The 19,758-nt window shown below is 50.1% G+C and overlaps 2 protein-coding genes across 2 annotated transcripts in view; both read right to left on the bottom strand.

Annotated features, from left to right (window-relative positions):
• Nucleotides 1-3,553, bottom strand: part of LOC139050095 (putative ferric-chelate reductase 1 homolog) — an 89,263-nt gene extending 85,710 nt beyond the window's left edge. Inside the window, exon 1 of the mRNA XM_070526304.1 lies at nt 2,825-3,553. The gene's annotated coding sequence lies outside the window, so the exon portion shown is untranslated. The remainder of the gene's footprint in view (nt 1-2,824) is intronic.
• A 6,212-nt stretch (nt 3,554-9,765) lies between these two features.
• Nucleotides 9,766-19,758, bottom strand: part of LOC139050093 (phospholipid-transporting ATPase ABCA3-like) — a 92,485-nt gene continuing 82,492 nt past the window's right edge. The window contains exons 10-14 of the mRNA XM_070526301.1: nt 18,275-18,526; nt 15,661-15,848; nt 13,862-14,035; nt 12,035-12,251; nt 9,766-10,262 (exon numbers count right to left, since the gene is read on the bottom strand). Of these exons, the coding sequence (XP_070382402.1) occupies nt 9,951-10,262; nt 12,035-12,251; nt 13,862-14,035; nt 15,661-15,848; nt 18,275-18,526 (1,143 nt within the window). The 3' untranslated portion in view covers nt 9,766-9,950. The remainder of the gene's footprint in view (nt 10,263-12,034; nt 12,252-13,861; nt 14,036-15,660; nt 15,849-18,274; nt 18,527-19,758) is intronic.

Here is a 19,758-nt window from a genome sequence, read left to right as displayed (position 1 = left end):
TTCGTGGGAGGCGTAGGCCCGGCCATCATAAAGTGCTGGTTCTACAATAAAAGTTTATTCCTCCTCCTCCTCCTGGGGTTTTACGTGCAAAAACCACTTTCTGATTATGAGGCACGCCGTAGTGGGGGACTCCGGAAATTTCGACCACCTGGGGTTCATTAAGGTGCACCTAAATCTAAGTACACGGGTGTTTTCGCATTTCGCCCCCATCGAAATGCGGCCGCCGTGGCCGGGATTCGATCCCGCGACCTTGTGCTCCATCGGAATGTAGCCGCCGTGACTTGGAGATTGGTTGCGCAAAGCCATGGCGAATGAGCTATCGCGGCGAGTAAAAAAAAAATTCACTCTCAACCCAGAAAAACAAAATGCGGGAAGCACTCTTTCGCGGCGTTAGATGTTACTGCGATGAAACTTATTCGCAGTCAGGAGAGAAACAACAATGCTTTGAAGTTTCCACGCTTTCGTAGGGTAACCGGCATTTCAGTCGACGAACGGTCACTATATTACATAATTTACTTCGATGAGCTCGTATACGCTTCTTACGCGAAGATTCGTTTACCCGTGCACTGCGACTAACTATATGATTCGTTAACCAGCGCATGTTAGCCCGGTACTGCGATTGCCTCTTTATAACTTACACCGCGTTGCAAACAGACCTGTTTGCCGCGCGTAGCTTAGCTTATCATTGTGCCGTAGTGTATACATTATCGCGACTAGGAATTGCCGATGCGAGACGGACCACGCCAGGTTTTCCCGGGAAAGACGATTCGCAGCATGTATGTATCCATCCGGATTATCGTCACCTGTGAGTCCTACTTTGCATATAGTCACGGCACGAGAGCACGTGGTTCCACGACGAGGAGTGGGACGCACTCGATTCGAACACAACAGATCCGAGAGGCCAGATACGAAGGGGGGAAAGACGTCGTCGGCAGTATCCGGGCGAAAGACGACTCCATTTCGAGCGTTCAATACGGAGGCAGATTCAGAAACAAAGTCAGCGGCACTGTGGTGAAGTCGACATTGCCACTAATAGAACGCATCAGCTTTTCGTCACCGCTTCGCGATAACCTCCCTTTAACTGCGCTTTACAATGCAGTCTCTCCTGGCCGTAACCGAACTGGGGGCGGCGATTTGTGCCGAATGGTTTCGTCATAAGTAAACGTCCTCCTCTCCAATCATGCTTTCGCCAAGAAACGGCTAAGGGGACACCCCCCTCTGGGCGAGGGAGCCATTGCAGTTGTAACTGCTGCAGTGCGCGGTAGGTTTAGCAAATGAGAAAGGAGTGCGTCGTTTGTAACGGGATGTGCACGCGCTGTGCAAAGCACGGCCACTGCTGAGGGCGCGATTTTGCTGACAATAATGAAAAAGGAAAGAGCTTCGCAAAGCTTGTTATCCAAGAGAAGCTTTCTTTGCGAAACCTCCCGGGTCTCGCTGACCGTGTTCCTGCTGTCTTGCCGAATAAAACAGGCGTACGCACATTCCTATTAGGCTAATGAGGCGGGGTTAAAACGGACGAATAATAATAATTCAGCCTTACGCCGTTGTTAATCACGTCGTATGCTTCCCTCTCTAAGTACACGTCTCCGCACCGTTCTTCTATCGATAAGCATCCGACGTCGCTTTCGTCCCACGTGACATGGCTGCGTCGACGCGTCTCGCAGCGTGCATCCGGGTGAACTGTCAGTTTGCATTTCGGCACACCTTGTGAGCGGCGTATGTAGTGCGCGTGAACATAAACACAGAACGACACTGTGACCTGGGCGGTGGAAAAGTGAACGGTGCACGAGATCACACGTTTCCTGGGATGACAAGTAGAACTGTAGGCATCGGATTAGGTTTCGGAGAAATTGATTAACCGCTGCAAGATTCCAGCATATGCGTTGGTTGTGCATACCATTTTTCCCCTTATTTTTTTTTACTTTACTCGGCAGTTCGCCAGTGATTAGAATTAAGATGTGTGGGTAGACAGCATGGTCTTATGCACCGTTCTTCGACGACTGCAATCCATGGCCCACCATTTTCGTTTTCGATAGCTCGATTAATGTTCCAAAGTGGCAAATGCAATGGCGGGCATGACTGATTTGATCGACCAAAAGGTTTTAATGGCGCAAAGGGCAGTTCTAACCAAAGAGCGCCCACCGGCGGAGCACGAACCAAACTTCACGTCAAATGGAAAGCAGACAGATGACAGAAGACAAAGTAGCGACGCTAAATCTGCCGCGGATACCGTGTGCATTCGAGAATGAGTTGAGATTTACAAAACGGTGCGTCTCACGACCGCCGCCCACGACAGCTTCGTGCCCCGCGAGTCACCCGAACAGCCTCGGCCTCGTTCAGTGAGCGCCGAGACGAAAGCCGTCTGCGCGGCGTGCCCTTCCGGTCTCAAAAACGCGCGGCCACAGCTATACGCGAACGTCGAAGGGGCCTCTACGTCTGGTCACGCCTTGGTCGCAGACTGCAGCAACGTGCACGTCGTTCGCCCGGGACAGACTCTTTTCCGAGACGACAACCAGTTCCGTTGGGTGCAACAGGACCAGCAGAACTTTTTGTTGGGCCAGTTGGTGCAAATTACTGAAGTACTATAGCGCCAAACAGACGACACAAGAAGAAGAGACACGGAAAGCGTTCGTCCGCGTCTCTTCTTCTTGTGTCGTCTGTTTGGCGCTATAGTACTTCAGCAACAGGACCAGGCGGGTCCGACATTAATCCCGCGGGCCGCTCTACAGGGGCGGCGGAACGGAGCGTCTTCCTTCCACGAAGCTTGCGCGGAAGACGACCGGTCGTAAAGGAGGCGGGGGGTGAGGGGGTAGCGGGGACTCACCTGTTGCTCGGACTGGATAAAAGGCGCGGGCGGGCCGCCCCAGAAGAAGCGGTCAAAAGAGAAACTTCCCGGTCGGGGCCTGCGTTCGCTCGACTCCTCCGATACCGGTTCACTGTTCGCACAGCTTCCGAAAGGAAGCGAGTGCCGACACTTTGGCGTTCGCAACGGAACGGCGTCGCCGTTGATCCTCACACTGTCGGTGCGTGCGCTGCTGCGACTTGCAAACCTGTTGATGACGGGACGTCGTCACTCGAAGCCGGCCGATGGCTACTGACACGAGCACGGTGTCGTCCCCCGATGCCGCGGTGCATCCCGTTCGTTCGAAGCGAAGAGGCAAATCCGTTCGGCACTCAAACACTCGCGCCGTACATCCGCACTTTCACAAGAGTTGCCCCGTAGGCTCGACTAGACTCGGCCCGCGTCGGCAGCAGACGCGCGGTCGTCGCGTGGAAGCTTGACGTTCTCGAGAACGAGAAGCAACGAAACGGGGCCGGAACGCAGCTGAGGCGCCGTTTCGTATGCGGTGCAACCACCACTTGTGTCTTCGGGCGGTAGAAAAGGCCCGCTGGGCTCGTGGCGAGCTTGGGCCGAAACGCCGCCGCTTCGCTCGGCACGTAGGAATGCCGCCGAGCAGGTAGGCAGGCAGGCAGCTTTGAAGCCCAGCGGCGCGCCCGCGTTCGCGCACGCCGGGAGCGAAGGAACGAGGAGGATGCCGCTCTCTCTCTCTCTCCTACGCACTCTCTCTGTCTTTGATCCCCTCTCCCTTACTTCACCGGCGCAGGAAGCCTGCGAATCGCGTACGCCAAGCCTGCCATGCGGCCGCGGCAGGAACCGAGAAAGAAACGACGCTCGGATTCGGGGTGTGGGAAGCCGGTTCTTCCCGCACCCTCGCTCCTGTTGAACGGTCGTTCGGTTCCCCCCGTTCGCCCCCTTGGGCTACACACGCCCGCGTCGTGCTTCTTCCTGTTCCTTTTGTTTATTGCTGTTCCACTCTCTCTGTCCCACACGTTTTCGTCACCGCCACGCGCGCGCGCAGGCGTTCGAGCGGCGCGCGTTTTTTTTTTTTTTTTCGGCAGCGTAGCCAGGCGGATTCGAGTCGTGGGGATTGCTCAGGTGCGCGCCCGAGACTGCCGGCACACCGAGCCTGTCGTCAGTCTCCGAGGTCATGTTGCAGAATATGCGGCTTCAGCGGCTGTGGCGCCATCTCGACCTCGACGTCGAAGGCTGTCGTTAGTCGGTAGGCTTGGAGGTATTTCGCAGGCAGCAGCCGGAGAAAACGTCCGACAATGCGTGGTTAAATTCTTAAAAAAAAAAACGCCAGTAATTTCTTTTCTACAGTGGCAACGGATGCTTACCTGACTGCAAAGAACGCCACAGTAGCGTGTACGCGATATACGAACGATCTCGCCGGAGCAACCTGGTTTTACAGCGAAGCTGCTAGCCTCTAGTTGGACAGTATTTCTTGTGTTCGCGTACCCGTTGCTCACACAGTAATGTGGGCCGATCCCGGAGACGGCGAAAAAAAGCAGGACGTGCACACGGTACTGCTCCTCCAAGAGGCATCACATGACAAGTGACATCATCGCTGGACGAAGACGTCAACGCATGACGTCACGTTTGACGTGAACACGTCACCAGATTACATACATACATACATACATACATACATACATACATACATACATACATACATACATACATACATACATACATACATACATACATACATACATACATACATACATACATACATACATACATACATACATACATACATACATACATACATACATACATACATACATGGATTTATTTACAAGATGATCTAGAGGGCGCAGAGACGAGATCGTAGGCAGTCGCGCCTGTTCTACCACCACGCGCAGTTCCTCCATCTCCTCTTCTTCGGCTCCGCCGCGCAGCGTAACATCTTCCTCCGGCGCAGACGAAGCTCGTCGAGCGAGCTATGGAACCACATAATTGGTAGTTCTTGATTCGGGAACCTTATGAGGGTAGTGCTTCAGGCGGGCCACATGAACCACTTGAGCCTTCCGCGACCGGCGATTATTGGCGGTCAGCTTTGCGATGGCGTAGTTGACGTCACTTAATCGGCTGAGTATCACGAATGGGCCGCTGTACGTTGAGATGAACTTGCGATACAAACCTCTCTGCCGTAGACGTGACATTATATATATATATATATATATATATATATATATATATATATATATATATATATATATATATATATTACGGATACAGTTTCCATAAGATGAGTGACTGCGCCGTAGAAGACGGGATGAACAAGACCGAAAAAAGAAAGGTGATCGGTTTTCATTCTCTTCCATCGAATATACATAGCTTGCTGCATAAAATTGTTTGACCGAGCGTGAAAGAAGCCAACGAATACACGCAAGATTCCTGCGCGATTGGCCGGTCGAAGCACTTCGTTCCAAGTTTCACTGACTCCTTTCACGTCGTCCTGCGTGTTCTATAAGGCCTCAAATTGTCTAATTTACGAAACGAAGGTAAAACAACACCGAGATCCCACAAACTCCAAATTGATCTGAACTGAGCAAAGAAGACATTTCTTCAATATGCGACATTACCGACGATACACCAAGTCGAAAATTTAATTAAACTCTAATTACGAGGTTTCAACATAGTCTGTGGCAGATTGAAAATAAAATTATGTTGCACACTTATTGACAATGCTTTATTATTCTAGACTAACGGAGACAGGTACACCTGACAACTTTCACAATGTTATGGTAAAATTCTCGGTTTCTACAGCTTGACTTTTGTCGTCGCACTGATAGCAATTATATTACTATTTTTTATTTGCGTTTAGTTCAGCGTACAACGAAAGACGAATACTGTTACGAATGCATTTTTCAGAGCTTGATTTTTTAAACCCGTCGATTAACAGCCAGCTCTCTCTCTCTCTCTCTCTCTCTCTCTCTCTGTGTGTGTGTGTGTGTGTGCGCGCGTGCGTGTGTGTGTGTGTGTGTGTGTGTGTGTGTGTGTGCGTGTGTGTGCGTGTGTGTGTGTGCGTGCGTGCGTGTGCGTGTGCGTGCGTGCGTGCGTGCGTGCGCGCGCGCGCTATTACGAATACCTCTGTCAGCCAATGGCACATACCAGCCTTCATAGACAGCTGCACCCAAGGTTACACGCGAAGGCAGCATATGTTGTACTCCGTGCTACTGACGCATTTCATTCCATGAACGCATGCAACAGTGAAAGCACACGAACTTGTGTTACATTTGCGCTCGCACTCACTTTGGCAAATGGCAAAGTTTATATATGGTGTTACAGAAACGCTCGCAACAGATGCCGGTACGCGAAATGAGAATTTCACAAGAGAGAAATAAAGAAATAAACGCTTCGATTCAAAGTCGAGGTACGAACTTCGAGATGTGCATTTGTGAAACTTGCTTGAAGGCAAAACGAGACAAAAGATTCATGCGGCGCGGGAAACGTAAATACAAGCGCGTTTTACCCTCGACTTCACACAGTTGTCTACAAAGCGTCTACACCACTTTCGCTGCATGCAGAACACGACCGCATGTACACCCGCCCACAAAAGTTTACGGACCACAGGATGTTGGAAAACGTTCAATTCTCGAGCAACCTGTAGCAGTAGCCATTAATACTGTATACGATGATGTTCGTAGCATATTCTAGTGGAAGCCCGAAATGTTAATATTAGGCTGTGTTGTGAGGCTGCGGAGATATCCAGCTTTTTCTCAGATTTCGTGGTCCGTAATATTTTGTGGCCGGGTGTACCTTGAGGAAAACGCAGCTTAATCAGCGAGCATGCAACTTGATAATGCCATCCGCATGATAAGAAACTTCGGCTTGGATATATCACCGGCCTAGAATCCACTGTTGCAGCGAGTCTCCAATACCCCCGAAGGTGCCACATTGTCGATACAACGTTCGTCACCACTAGCGAAATCGCCAACATTTATCCTTTCTTCAAGGAATTCTTATAGGGGATCGATGCATAGGCGAAAGCGGGAGCTTTCATCAAGAAATCATCAAAGTAAGCGATGGTGCTACAGTCCCGGGATGCTTAAACAGCATCAGTAACAACTCGCCCTTGCCGTCATTGTCACGCAACTTGGGGACTAGGCTCGGTGATATAGATGAAGGATTAATCATTTAAAGGTATCCCGGAAAACGATTAATCTTCATCGATGTCCACCTTTCATTTAACCGACGTAATCTGTTAGACATGTCCGATTGATCGTATTTCTAGAGTTTGACAGGAGTGGCGCAAAAATTTTGAAATCGTACAAGAACGGCGGAGCACGAGCAGTGACTGTGCTGCTTTGGTAGATCGACTGCCGACTGCGTTTGCGAGACCCGAGTGATGCCGAGCCGAAGCGTTTCACCTCTCTTTCCCCACACGCCGCCCCAAGCCGAAGGCTTGAAATGTCCTCGCTATTCAAGGCATATTATTGCAGTCGTTGACAGTCGTGTCTTTAGTTGGACTGGGAGTTGGACTCCCAGTCCAACTATCCAACTCGTATTTGACATACCCATGGAGTTCACGTCGATTCTGTCAAATCCATAGCTTCCGGGCGCCTATTCTCGCATGCTGGTTGTGTGGCCCTTCAAAGAACGTGTCGCTTTCACCCAAACATCCTAGCCAAATGACCTTCCTTCGCTCTGCAAAAAAGAGCGTGTGGCTTGAAATCCCACACCAGCAATTTTCTTTTTCTCCTGTGCATATTGCAATTTCTTACATATTTTAGTTGGACTCCACCCTTCACTGTTGCCACGTTTCTTATTTCTTGTTACCCGCCGCGGTCGCTCAGTGGCTATTGTGTTGGACTGCTGAGCACGAGGTCGCGGGATCGAATCCCGGCCACGGCGGCCGCATTTCGATGGGGGCGAAATGCGAAAACACCCGTGTACTTAGGTTTAGGTGCACGTTAAAGAACCCCAGGTGGTCGAAATTTCCGGAGTCCTCCACTACGGCGTGCCTCATAATCAGAAAGTGGTTTTGGCACGTAAAACCCCATATTTTTTTTTATTTCTTGTTTAACTATACTGTACAGCTAGGGATTCAGTGTATGCCATGTATCATGTTTAATTCTGCTCTAAGTGCCCTTTTGTAACATACATCACAGCGAAGCTGTTAGCCTCGAGTTGGTCGAGATTTTTCGTGTCCGTGTGCGCGGTGCTCAAACAAAAACGAACGGCACTTAGAACGCATTGTGTTTGAGTTTCTGTGTAAAAGGATTATGTTTTCTCGTACATGCGAATCAGAGTCCGATGCTGTCACTCTGCAGGTTTTGTGTAAGTCGTACTTTACGAATCTTATAAGACATTTTTTTTTTTTAGAAATTCAATTCATTCAAACACGCACTTGCGCTATAGGTGGAGGCCCTACAAAAATAAGGGTGTACACTGTGCTAAAGGTACAGGCACCTACCGGCCGGTCAGACAGACCCCTAACGGCAGCTGAAACGGCAGTTGAAGATGGCCTTTGTCTTTCAGTTTCCGCGTACGAGATGTGCGGTTTCTCGTATATTCGAATAACAATCCGAAGCTATCATGTATGCAGGTCGCGCGTAAGTCATGCCTCACACAGTTTTCCGACGCCTTTTACCTTTAAATGTTAACTTAGTCCAATGAGGCACTTGCGATAGGCGGACGGCCTAGAAGACTAAGTATGCGTGCTGCACTTCCGAACACGTGCGTGCGCGTGACGTAGGTCGTTTGTGGCGGTGGTGGTGTTTGCCTAACGTCACTAACAGCTTCGCTGTACATTCACGTTCAGAGAAAGAAATGGAGGAGGCATTTTTGCTTATCTTTCGTAAGGCCACTAGTGCCAACTCTATTTAGTCTTTAAGGAATTAAAGATTATTCTTTATCAGACTTTATACACTTGTATTTCTGAGTTGGTTGCACTTCTCAAACACTAGAATAGAGTCTTACTAAAGTAAATGCATGTGTTTCAACCTTTCGTTAAGTGCCCAGTTCCAATTTCGATCAATCATTCAATCGATGGAAAAGCCCCGCATCGAAAGCCATTAATCGAATAAAGGCTCAAACAACGAATGATTAATCATTAAACGAATAAAGAAAATAACCGACCCTTCCTATTAGTGACAAGTGGGACGTGATGCACTGCGTGATGCACACCGCGTGACGACAATAACGATGGCGTTAGGAAAAAGTATTAAACACGTACAGAGCAGAAGGAAAAAAGGATGACTAAAATAACAATAATATTTGGGGTTTTACGTGCCAAAACCACTTTCTGATTATGAGGCACGCCGTAGTGGAGGACTCCGGAAATTTTGACCACCTGGGGTTCTTTAACGTGCACCTAAATCTAAGCACACGCGTGTTCTCGCATTTCGCCCCCATCGAAATGCGGCCGCCGTGGCCGGGATTCGATCCCGCGACCTCGTGCTCAGCAGCCCAAATGACTAAAACGAACACTGCTGCAGCATCCACTAGATGAAACGGGCCGGCATGTAAAACAACGTCTCATACCTGTGTCACACGGCGCACTTTTGATCGCGATCAAGCCAGAGCGGGATCCAAGCTCTCCACTGCGATTGGCTCCCTCGCGCAGCTTGCGCAAATGAGCCAATCAACGACCGAGAAATTCGATCCGGATCGATCGCGTTCAAAAGCGCGCCATGTGACATAGGTATTACATATCTGGTGGGTTGCGGTTATTTGCGGCATATAGATTAAGCAGGGCAGGACATGTGATGAGGAGGGAAGATAACCGATGCTCATAACCATGGATTCCAAGGGAATGAAGCGTAGCAGGGGGCAGCAGAAAGGTAGGTGGGCGGATGAGATTAAGAAGTTTGCCGGGACAACATGGCCACAATTAGTACATGACCGGGGTAGTTGGAGAAGTACGGCAGAGGCCTTTGCCCTGCAGTGGGAGTAACCAGGCTGATGATGACAGATTAAGCTATGGTTTTATTCATGCATTTCATTCAGAAAACAAGGGGCGCAACTGTAACTCGCATATACTCTAAAAAAAATTTGCTTCCGCGGTATAGTATAAGAAACAAAGAAGAAGAACGACGCGTCGTGGACAGGAGAACGCGCGAGAAGCCGGGTCCCACGCGTCGTCCTCTTCGGCGACCCACTAGGGCCACCTGGTGGCCGCGTCGTCCTTGCGCCGGAACTCGCGCACCTTTTGGCGCCGCTCGTGCTTCCCCTGGCGGTCGCGTCCCCAGGGGTCGCCCTTGTAGCTCGGGTCGAATGCCACGACGGCCGCCCACTTGGAGGCGGCCGCGTCCTCGGCCATCTCGGCTCGGCCCATGCCGAGCAGCACCTCGTCGAGCGAGCTCTCGGCCACGAGCACGGACTCGAGCTCGAACCCCTGTCGCATCGCGTCCAGGCGCGAGAACACCTCGCTCCAGGGCAGCTTGCTGGCCACGTGGTACACGAAGATGCCCTGGGCATCGCCGCCCGGATACCGAAGGAGTTTTTATTGTTGTTGTTTTGTGCGCGAGAACGGAAGCGGTGCGGATTAGTGCGCGACGCACTGCAACGGATATACGCGGTGTTTCCGAAAAAAAAAACGCGTTCGAAACTACTTTATACTACAGGGAAGATACGGTAAATAGGCGACTGAAGTTCAGACTTCAGAATGTAAGTAAATAGAAAAACGTGATAAGTAAAGTTGTGTGATAAGGCTTTCACTAACGTTTTAACCAAGAGAGCCAGAGGATTCATCTTACCGCAAGTTTCGAGGCAAATCTTCCGATGAGTTCACAACAGGTTCCGATAAATGCAAAGTGCTGACGCTGATAGTTTTTGCAGGGTAAAACATTCCAATATATTTCAAGCAGAAGAAACTGGACTGGTGAAGAGCGAAACTGTAGTGCATTTAATTACCGCCGCTAAGCGACGCGACTGTTTACGCTGCACCGACGGACGAGCATAAGGCAATAGAGTTGACGAGGACGCTCCCTTGCCTCACCGCCTCTGACGAGGCACTTCATATTTCTGTATTTGTATACAACTATTTTAGCATGTTACAACTCTAGCTCAGTTATGTAAAAAACAATATCACGTTCTGTAACCAGCTGCCCTTATTGAGACACCTAAAGTGAACAAAACTGAGGTAATATACAGAGCAGCGAAATGAACCATTCGTTTGAGTACCAACTTTTGCGAGAAGCTCGCAAGAACTGTAACAGTTTAACGTGAATTGTACACTGATCTGTCCTTTCTGAACACTTTAAATGTTCTGACAATTGTGGTTAGCAGAACTGTCATATATGTCTTAATTGAAGAGCAATAGATTTATAAACTTCTTGTTTCAGTGCAGCAAACTTTGGCGAAAATGTTAGCCCTTAAATCGGCATTATGCTTGCTAGACAGTCGGCGGGATTCAGTGTTCTCTCTTAACTGCATGAAATTCCACTCAAATCAACTGAGCGGTTCACTGCCCTTTCTTCATTTCACGTGCATATGAACAGAGAAATCGCAGTTGGTCCCAAGTTTAAAATTTGCTCATAAGGAAAGGACAGGAAAACGACAAGCTAGGGTGCGACAAGGCGCGCTTCCACGTATCGTTGACAGATGGCGCCACCGTGTCTTTGCAACAAAATTGACATCTTTCGTGTAGCGACGCCGCAGACGACGTCGCGCACTTCGGCTTCACTGTGAATGAGTTAAGGCGAGTAACTGCCACAAATGCGGTGCTAAACTGGACCCACTGCGAAAATGAATGCTTACTTGCAAAATTTTGAGTGTAAATTAATCATCCAGTGAATTTAGCTTTAGCAATGATGCGCATCTGACGCTCATTTTTTAGCGACACTCAGAAACAGAGTTTACATACTACGGAAAAACGGAACACACGGGGGCAACCTAAAACCCCTTAAACTTCGTAAAGTAGCGACACTCTCCTCCTCCGCCTTCAATTCTCCTCGTTTCTCCCCTCTTTCACGCTCCCTCCTCGACCGTTGCGGCACCTACACTGCTCGAGCGTAGCAACGGCGCCAACATGCGCTCCTCGGCACTCCGTAGACATTTCTCGAGCAAAAATGGCGCTGAAGCAAGGCGCGAGGGCCCACGTGATGTTATTAGGCCAATAGCGACGCGGCGGCGGCGTCGGCCAGAGCGCGCGAGGAGCAGGCGGCATTCTTCAAAGCGTGGCACTACTTTACGAAGTTTTAGGGGCTTTTGGGTAACCATCTCTCTCTCTCTCTCTCTCACCTCTCGGCAGTCGGCGCGCCTGGCTCCAGGGAAGAGTTGCGTGACCGCCTTGTCTACCTTGGAGATCATGTACGACGTGAACTTATCGACCAGGGTGAAAGTGACCGCGAAGCCCGCGGAGTACGACTCCCTCAGCGCCTTCATGCTGCCAAGTGCCTTCAGCTCGCCGCCGGCCATTAGGCCGACGCGGGTGCACACCTTCTCGCATTCTTCCGTGCTGCACGACCACGACAGGCGGATATGTTTGAGCACCACGAAGTTTGACTTGTGAGTGGGTCGCCATGAATCGGTGAGCTAAGAGTCCGCGTCGCTGTATTAAAGGCAGACATCAACAAAACGTGCGCTAGATATAACTGTTGTACGTTTAAGTTGGCAAGATAAATAAATAAATAAATTAATTAATTAATTATTTATTTATTTATTAATTGGATATGGTCCTATTGCTCCCATTTTAGCGCGTTTTCCGCCGTAGACCTCGCGGTTACTTTATGGAAATTTCGGTCGGGAGTTATGAATGAATGCGGGTCATTGTTCCTAAAAAGTGAAACTTGCTCTGCGAACTCTACCGGAATTTTTTTTTTTTTTACGGCTGCTGCTGCTGTCTCTTACCGAATCGTTCATACTTTTAAAAATAATTTTCAATCTGTTCCCGATGATGGCTTCGAACACCGGTCCCCCGGCACAGCAAGCCCGACGCCCTAACCCTTAGGCCACACTCGCTCGTAGGCTTCTAGGGTGCCTATACATCAACTAGCTCTTTGCGATGTTCGCCACGTGTGTCATATTGCGTAGCGCAGCTGTGTAACAGCGCATGGGCGACCCAGTTCTACACCTCTACGCCGAAGGCGCAAGACGGAAATGGACACATTTATCGCGCTTGATTAACCGCTCGACGAATTGTTCGCTTCACACAGATTCCACGATGTGTGTTGAATCTGCACAATTCTATTTTAAAAAAAAAATTTACAGCAGTTCCACTACACTCGGTGGACTGCTTCGTCAGCGTCTGGACGAGTTAGCGTCGGTTAGTAGAGAAGTTCCAGTCAGTCGGCAAAATGTATTGCAGTTTACCCGACACAGGATCAGATGTAGTTTGCCCGATACACGATAATTCTTGACTACTGTTTTAATTCTACGACTAGTTATTGACTTTATATTCTTTGCAGTTTGTACTACATTTACATTGCATAATTTTCCGCTTAGTGACTACTATATCGGTGTTTTATGCTGTATACTTGCAAAAATGTGTATATTTTCCGGCAGGAGGTTCCCTTTCAGCCACATGCTCTGGGATCTCCTTCTGTATACTTGCGTAAGCATGCATATCTACTTATTAACGAAATAAACTGAAAAACAAAACTACAAAAAACAAGGATCATCCTCCACGGTGGTTGTGCCACCTTGAGGTGAAATTTAACCGAAGATACTACACGAAGTGTAGTATCGTGTTCTACTTAGCCGCTGGTGTAAACCCTCAGCAGCGTAGCATCGTAGTAGCGTTGTGCGTTGATGCGTCCATGGCGCGGGGCCTCTTAGATTAAAAAAAAAAAGCCAAGCGTAGCTATACCACGGTCGCCACGGGGTGCCGCCACGAGCAGCCTCGCCACCGAAACGTTCAGTTGTTGGGCGGGGCCAGCCGGGCATTTCTTCCGCTCCCTTGCCCTATTCCACCCCCCCCCCCCCGTGTAGCTTCCGGCGCGCTAGTGGAAGTGAATGAGAAAAGGTGTCTCATCGGTCCGATAACTACGTCTAACTTCGCTTGTGCTCGAAGGACTAGTCATAAAAGTGCTTCAGGGTCCCCCTTTTAAACACTCAGTTGTTGCTCACCTGCGCGAGGTCAGGATGACCGCCGACGCGGCAACACGGGTGATGTCTCGCAGCGCCTCGTAGATCATTTCGCGCCCGGTGATGTCGACGCCCCTGGTGGCGTCGTCGAGGATCACGACCCGGGGCGCACCAATGATGGCCAACGCTATGGACAGCTTGCGTCTCGCGCCCGCGCTGAGGAGACCACCGGCAAGAGAAGCGCGACAGGTGCTCTAATCCCTGCAAGTCTTGCTAGGCATAGAAGCCGTGGCGCTGTACATACATTGTCTACGAGAGAGCTGCAGTTCTTGCGGTTCAGCCCATAGCGTTTGCCTGCTCAAATCGCTAGAGGGCGTAGTGGTGACGATCATACAGCCCCTATGGGAACAACAGGAGTAGATTGTTTTTTTTTTCTCTAGTCTTCGTTCTCGTGGCATCGGACGTCCCTGTCGCGTTAGTTATTGCAATGGCAATTATACAGACGCTCGAGGCGCATTCACGCTGTCGACGCCGCCGCCGTTGCAGTGCTGTCCCGCTGAGGCGCATGCGCGGCTCGCGCGTGAAGGCTTATCAAGTGCGTTTGGCTGCAAAAAACGACAAAGTGGACGCACCGCCATCGTTAAGCTCAATCGCCCCGTTTGGTGGAGAAAGTGACCAGGGAGAGTATTCTGTAGGAGTCCGCCTAGTGGACTGTCCATTTCGGCCGCTGCTGATTGGCTGGGGCCGCTCGTCTCCTCCTCGCTCGTACAGCTGCGTCCAATCAGCAGCGGCCGAAATGGACAGTCCACTAGGTGGCCTCTTACAGAATACACCCCCAGATTTGTGGGATGCTCCTCCAGCACTATAGGAGCGCCTCTCGGGCGCTCTGATCAGGAGTCGGGCAGACCGAATGTAGCAGGAGTGCAGATTTTTTTGACCATCCGAAGAAGGTGGGCCTTTTTTGGATTTAGAGGGCTCGAAAAGGACCGTTCGAAGATTTTACTACGGTTTTGAAAATTCTTCACACAAGCAGACACACGGCCGCACTAGAAACACCGTAAGCGTCTTCTATTAAGAAAGCATATACATCGCGATGAATCTGTCAGTGATGCGTCTATGTCTTTGCCACTAACTTAATTTTTTAGAACCGTATTTGTGATTCAGCACCGCGTCACGTCATGTTCTTTCTACGACCGTGTGTAGTGAGGATGCGCGTGTGCCCGCTTCATGCATCTTTCCACTCAAACTAAGCTTCAGTTGGTAGCGGTGTTCGTGCGAGTTTATGTTTTTGGTCGCATTCGTATTCTTCACCCTGGCTACACCGTGGGATACCATCTACATGCCCAACAACACGCTTCGCTGATGGCCCAGCATCAATAAATCTTAGATGTCCGTAGAATGTCTACACACATAAGCCTACATGGGGCTTCCAATGGCTACCGTTGGCAGACAGCGTATTGTTCCGATATAGCTCTTTCCAACCGCACTCAAGATCAGTGCAGAAACTTCAAATTTATTTTTTATTTTATTTAGAAAACACCTTACAGGCCTTGTCGGGCATTGAGTAAGGGGGGCAAAGTAACGAAGAACTGTCAAGTACAATGGAAACAAAGGTACAGCAGATAAATTGAAAGCAATTATAGAAAGAAAGAAATATAGGCGATATATCCACTCCAGATGAATAAAAGAAAGTGTATGCCTAAATCACAACTTTACAGGAAAGCAAACTAGTCCGCCAGACGTACACACAGATAGTCGCGAGACCCACCGAATTCCTTAAATTCTAAACGCTGCAGGCATTATGAATTTACGTAACGAGCACTCTGCGCCGACTCACGCACCTGTACGTGCCGCACATGTTTCTGGCGCACTCGTTGAGGTCGGTGACGCCAACGACGCTGTCAACGAGTCGCTCGGTCTTGTCGCTTCGCACGCCCCGCAGCCGGGCGAACAGCTCGAGGAGCTCGTAGCCCGACAAGGCGTCCAGGAGCGCGTCTTCCTCGGGGCAGAAGCCCACCTGCGACTGCCACTGGAGCAGAGGGCGCGCGGACTCGGCTGCAATCTTTTAGAGCGAAAGCTTTACTGGCCGCGAACTTGCGATTTCGCCGTGGCGGTGCTCCGAGGAGGCACATGACGTCACAACGCGTGCCTCGCCGCGGATATTTCCATCTCTATCTCGCTCTCTAGTCAATACTGCGCATGCGCCACTAGTAGCACCGAGCCACAGGTGTTCCGCCGCTGCGCAGCGCCGCGCCGCGCCTTTCCGCCGCCGCCATTTGGTATGACGTCGCAACGCGTTCCTCGTTGTTGCGCTCGCCTCCGCTCGCTTCGCCAGCGGCGTCGCATGCCTGATAACATGTCGGAGGATTGAAAAGGAGAGCTCGCCTGCGCCGCAACCACGGTTGAGGCGGCAGTATGGACGGCGACAATTCTAATAAGCAGGGGGAGGCCTGGAATTGACATCAGAACGAGATGAAGAGGAGACGAATCGCCCAGGAAACAGACGAACAGCGCGCCGAACGACTGGCTAAACACCGCAACATAGCTAGACAACCAGACTAACCTGGACTTGCAATCAAAATTACCCAGGCTAACCATGCCATGTTTTCACTTTCCCTACTTATATCCTGGCGTAGCCGAGCTAAGCCAATGCCATTTTTTTTTCAAACTGGTGGAGTGCGCTGCAGTGGTTAGATGCAACGTTCGGGTTTAGCGGGCTGTCAGAGACGAACAAGCCACTTCGACTGGTTAGAGCGCAATGCCGCTCTTGATAAATAAATAAATAAATAAATAAATAAATAAATAAATAAATAAATAAATAAATAAATAAATAAATGACATATGAGAGATAAAATGAGATAACGCAGTAGTATTGATCACAGAGTCAGATCTCAATATTCGTCTTTTCGGATGTCTTCTCTTCCATGTCGCATGGTAAATCGAGAAGCCCTTTCTTGCGCAACGAGAAAACTCCGCGCATTTCGCACGTACGGGCGCTCCTTCCCCTCAGTGCTGGCCCCCTTTCAAAATGGAGCGCGCAGCAGAGGCTTCAGGACGAGCCGATGGAAGAAAACGTTCGGCCGTGGTGAGGCGCACAATGCGGTCGTTCATAAACGATGCAAGCGCGGTAAGCGCGTATTGGCGCCACGGGAACGGGGAAGGTCAAGGGACAATATTCGTGATCTGCATCCGTGATCTCCGAGACTGCGAGTTTGGTGCCTGTTGCCATGCGCATCTGAAAGTATCCGCACCTCGTAGCACGTACACAAATATCACCCAGACAAGGATAATTTAGCACTTCAAGTAAACGCTACAGTGCCCGGGAGTGCCACTGTGTAGCATCCATCACCGAGAACTGCTGGACTGGGCGACGCCAGTCCCGTGCGTTTCAGCTATTATAGTCGAGGTAACCACGCATCGAATTGAACCTGCGCAGGTGTACTAAGAACCGACGGCGCTGGTTTGTTTAATCGACATCGTAATGGGGCATGCCATTTTGCTTGTCTCTACTTCGTCTGGTCAACTTGCCAATGCCTGTGACGATCTCCTCTACATCTCTGATATGCCTTTTCTTTTCCGAACCAATATCTAAAAGCGTCATTCTTCAGCCAGAGCCCTACGGACGTTCCGCGGGATTCTGGCTGAGTGAACATCTTGGCACTTCACTAGAATTTGTCGAATCAAGCGCGGCATACAGCTGTTTCCAACCCAGTTGCGATTCGCGAATATTTCCTCCCATATGAAAGGGCATCGAACACCGCTAAAATACAGTACGCGTAAGGTGTAGACAAGCGACACCGCCTTTTACACATTACATCCCGTCTTTTGAGCGCGGTTGGATTCCCTACAGCAAGCACCAAACACCGCAATCCTCCCCAGTGTATTCTTTTCCCTCAGGCAGCAAGCTCGAACTTTAATCAGCAGTAAACTAGTAGAAAAAAGTTATTTCCGGAATTCTTGAGTGCCATCTTTCTAATACTCCGCGGACATTCTTTCTCACCCTTTGCATCCAATTTACCGTCTACCCGCCGCGGCTGCTCAGTGGTTATGGTGTTGGGCTGCTGAGCACGACGTCGCGGGATCCGATCCCGGCCAGGGCGGCGGCCGTATTTCGATGGGGGGCGAAATGCGAAAAACACCCGTGTACTTAGATTTTAGGTGCACGTTAAAGAGCCCCAGGCGGTCGAAATTTAAGGAGTCCTCCACTACGGCGCGCCTCATTATGAGAAAGTGGTTTTGACATCTAAAACTCCATAATTTAATTTAATTTACCGTCTTCGTTACATTTGTTTTTCTTTCCGACGACTACGGCTTGCCGAAATACGACGCGTAACAGACGAATGCGTCGTGCAGCCAGCCCTCTGGTGGCCGCGGTGCAAGGCGGCCGTCGCACGTGCACGGAGCCCAAATAAATCGCGCGCGACAAACGCGACAAACGCGCCAGTGTGAACTCACCGCTCGCGGTGAGTCCGAGAGCCTCGCGCCGTCCATGTGCGCCTCACCGAGGGTCATGACGGTCACGGCGGCCAGCATCCGGGCGACGCTGCTCTTGCCGCAGCCGTAGACGCCCAGCAGGCCGAAGCACTCGTCGCGGGGCAGCGCCAGGTTGAAGCCACACACCGCGTAGTCGTCGCCGTACCACTTGTGCACCTCCTGGGCGACGAGCGCGTAGTTGCGCTGCGCGCCCTCGGCGCATATGCGGCGGACCTGCGAAGCAGCCCGCAGAGGGGATCGTCACACCGGGCCGACCATCACGGAGCCTGTGCTTAACGTACGGGACGGAAACCTTTTTTTTTTGTTCGCAAAGAACGGAGTGTAAGGACAACGAAAGGAGCGATGGAACGAGAAAATGAGAGGTACATCGTTGAGACGATGATGATGATGATGATGCATATGGGTTATAATGAGGGAAGGGCCAGGTATCACCAAAGAGAGTAAAAACATGGTGTATATGAAGCAATGGAAGACGCGGTAAATGAATATTAGTAAATGTAATGTGGCTGTATAGAGAGAGAGAGGCCTAAAGTAGTCAGCGCAGAATGCGCAAGGTGTATACAAGTATTAATGACAATGATAGTGATGCGGGCTGTGGCAATAAAATGTGTTCTCTAAAGGGATAAACGTCTCAATGCCGGTAGGACAAGCACCTCACCTCGAGCATAAGGGCCTGGAGGCACGTGCTCTGCGAAGCAATGCTGTCGTAGCAATACCCTCTGAGGGAAGGCATGATACGAATATCTTGGGCTAACAACATGTAACACAACAGAGTTTTACGGTTTAAGCAGCGCTTCGATCTAAAAAAACGGTTCTGCGCCAAGAAACAATGCAGAGTGGAAGATAACATGCTGCTTTGCGGGCTAGAGGAGAGTTCAGCTTCAGCTTCACAACACTCCCGCAAGACGGTCTGCCCAGGAAGACAGCAGTGTGGATTCGAGAGCAAACCGGGGTAGCCGATATTCTCGTTAAGTAGAAGAAACGAGGTAGTGCGGTTGAGTGATTTCCTTATACTAATCAGCAACAGTTCGCGTGGGCTAACAGGTACACGCTCCGTAACACACCGGTTGTCTCACGCGTGCCCCAGGGCACAGTTCTCGGTTCCTTATGTCTCCTAATTTATATAAATGATTTGCCCAATAGCCTATCACCTAACAGCTAACGAATTCTGCGCGGTTTACCGCAGCGTTTTACGGCTTAAGCAGCGCTTCGATCTAAAAAAAGAAACGGTTCTGCGCCAAGTAGCACTGAAATTAATCACCCTGAAAACTAATCACCCTGAAAGTTTAGCAAATTTTACTTATCTCCGCGAAGTTAGGGACCACAAAATTCTACATGCTACTTTCACTTTCATCGCGGAATCTCGCCAAACGTTGCACAAAACGATTCGCCTTTACGACAAAGGCCATTACAATGAAATAAACAACCAATTGCTCGCTTTTTTT

The sequence above is a fragment of the Dermacentor albipictus genome, chromosome 9 (genome assembly GCF_038994185.2).
Source record: "Dermacentor albipictus isolate Rhodes 1998 colony chromosome 9, USDA_Dalb.pri_finalv2, whole genome shotgun sequence".
Classification (NCBI taxonomy): Eukaryota; Metazoa; Arthropoda; class Arachnida; order Ixodida; family Ixodidae; genus Dermacentor; species Dermacentor albipictus.
The sequence above is the reverse complement of the archived record's forward strand: the minus strand, read 5'-3'. Positions and strand labels throughout refer to the sequence as shown.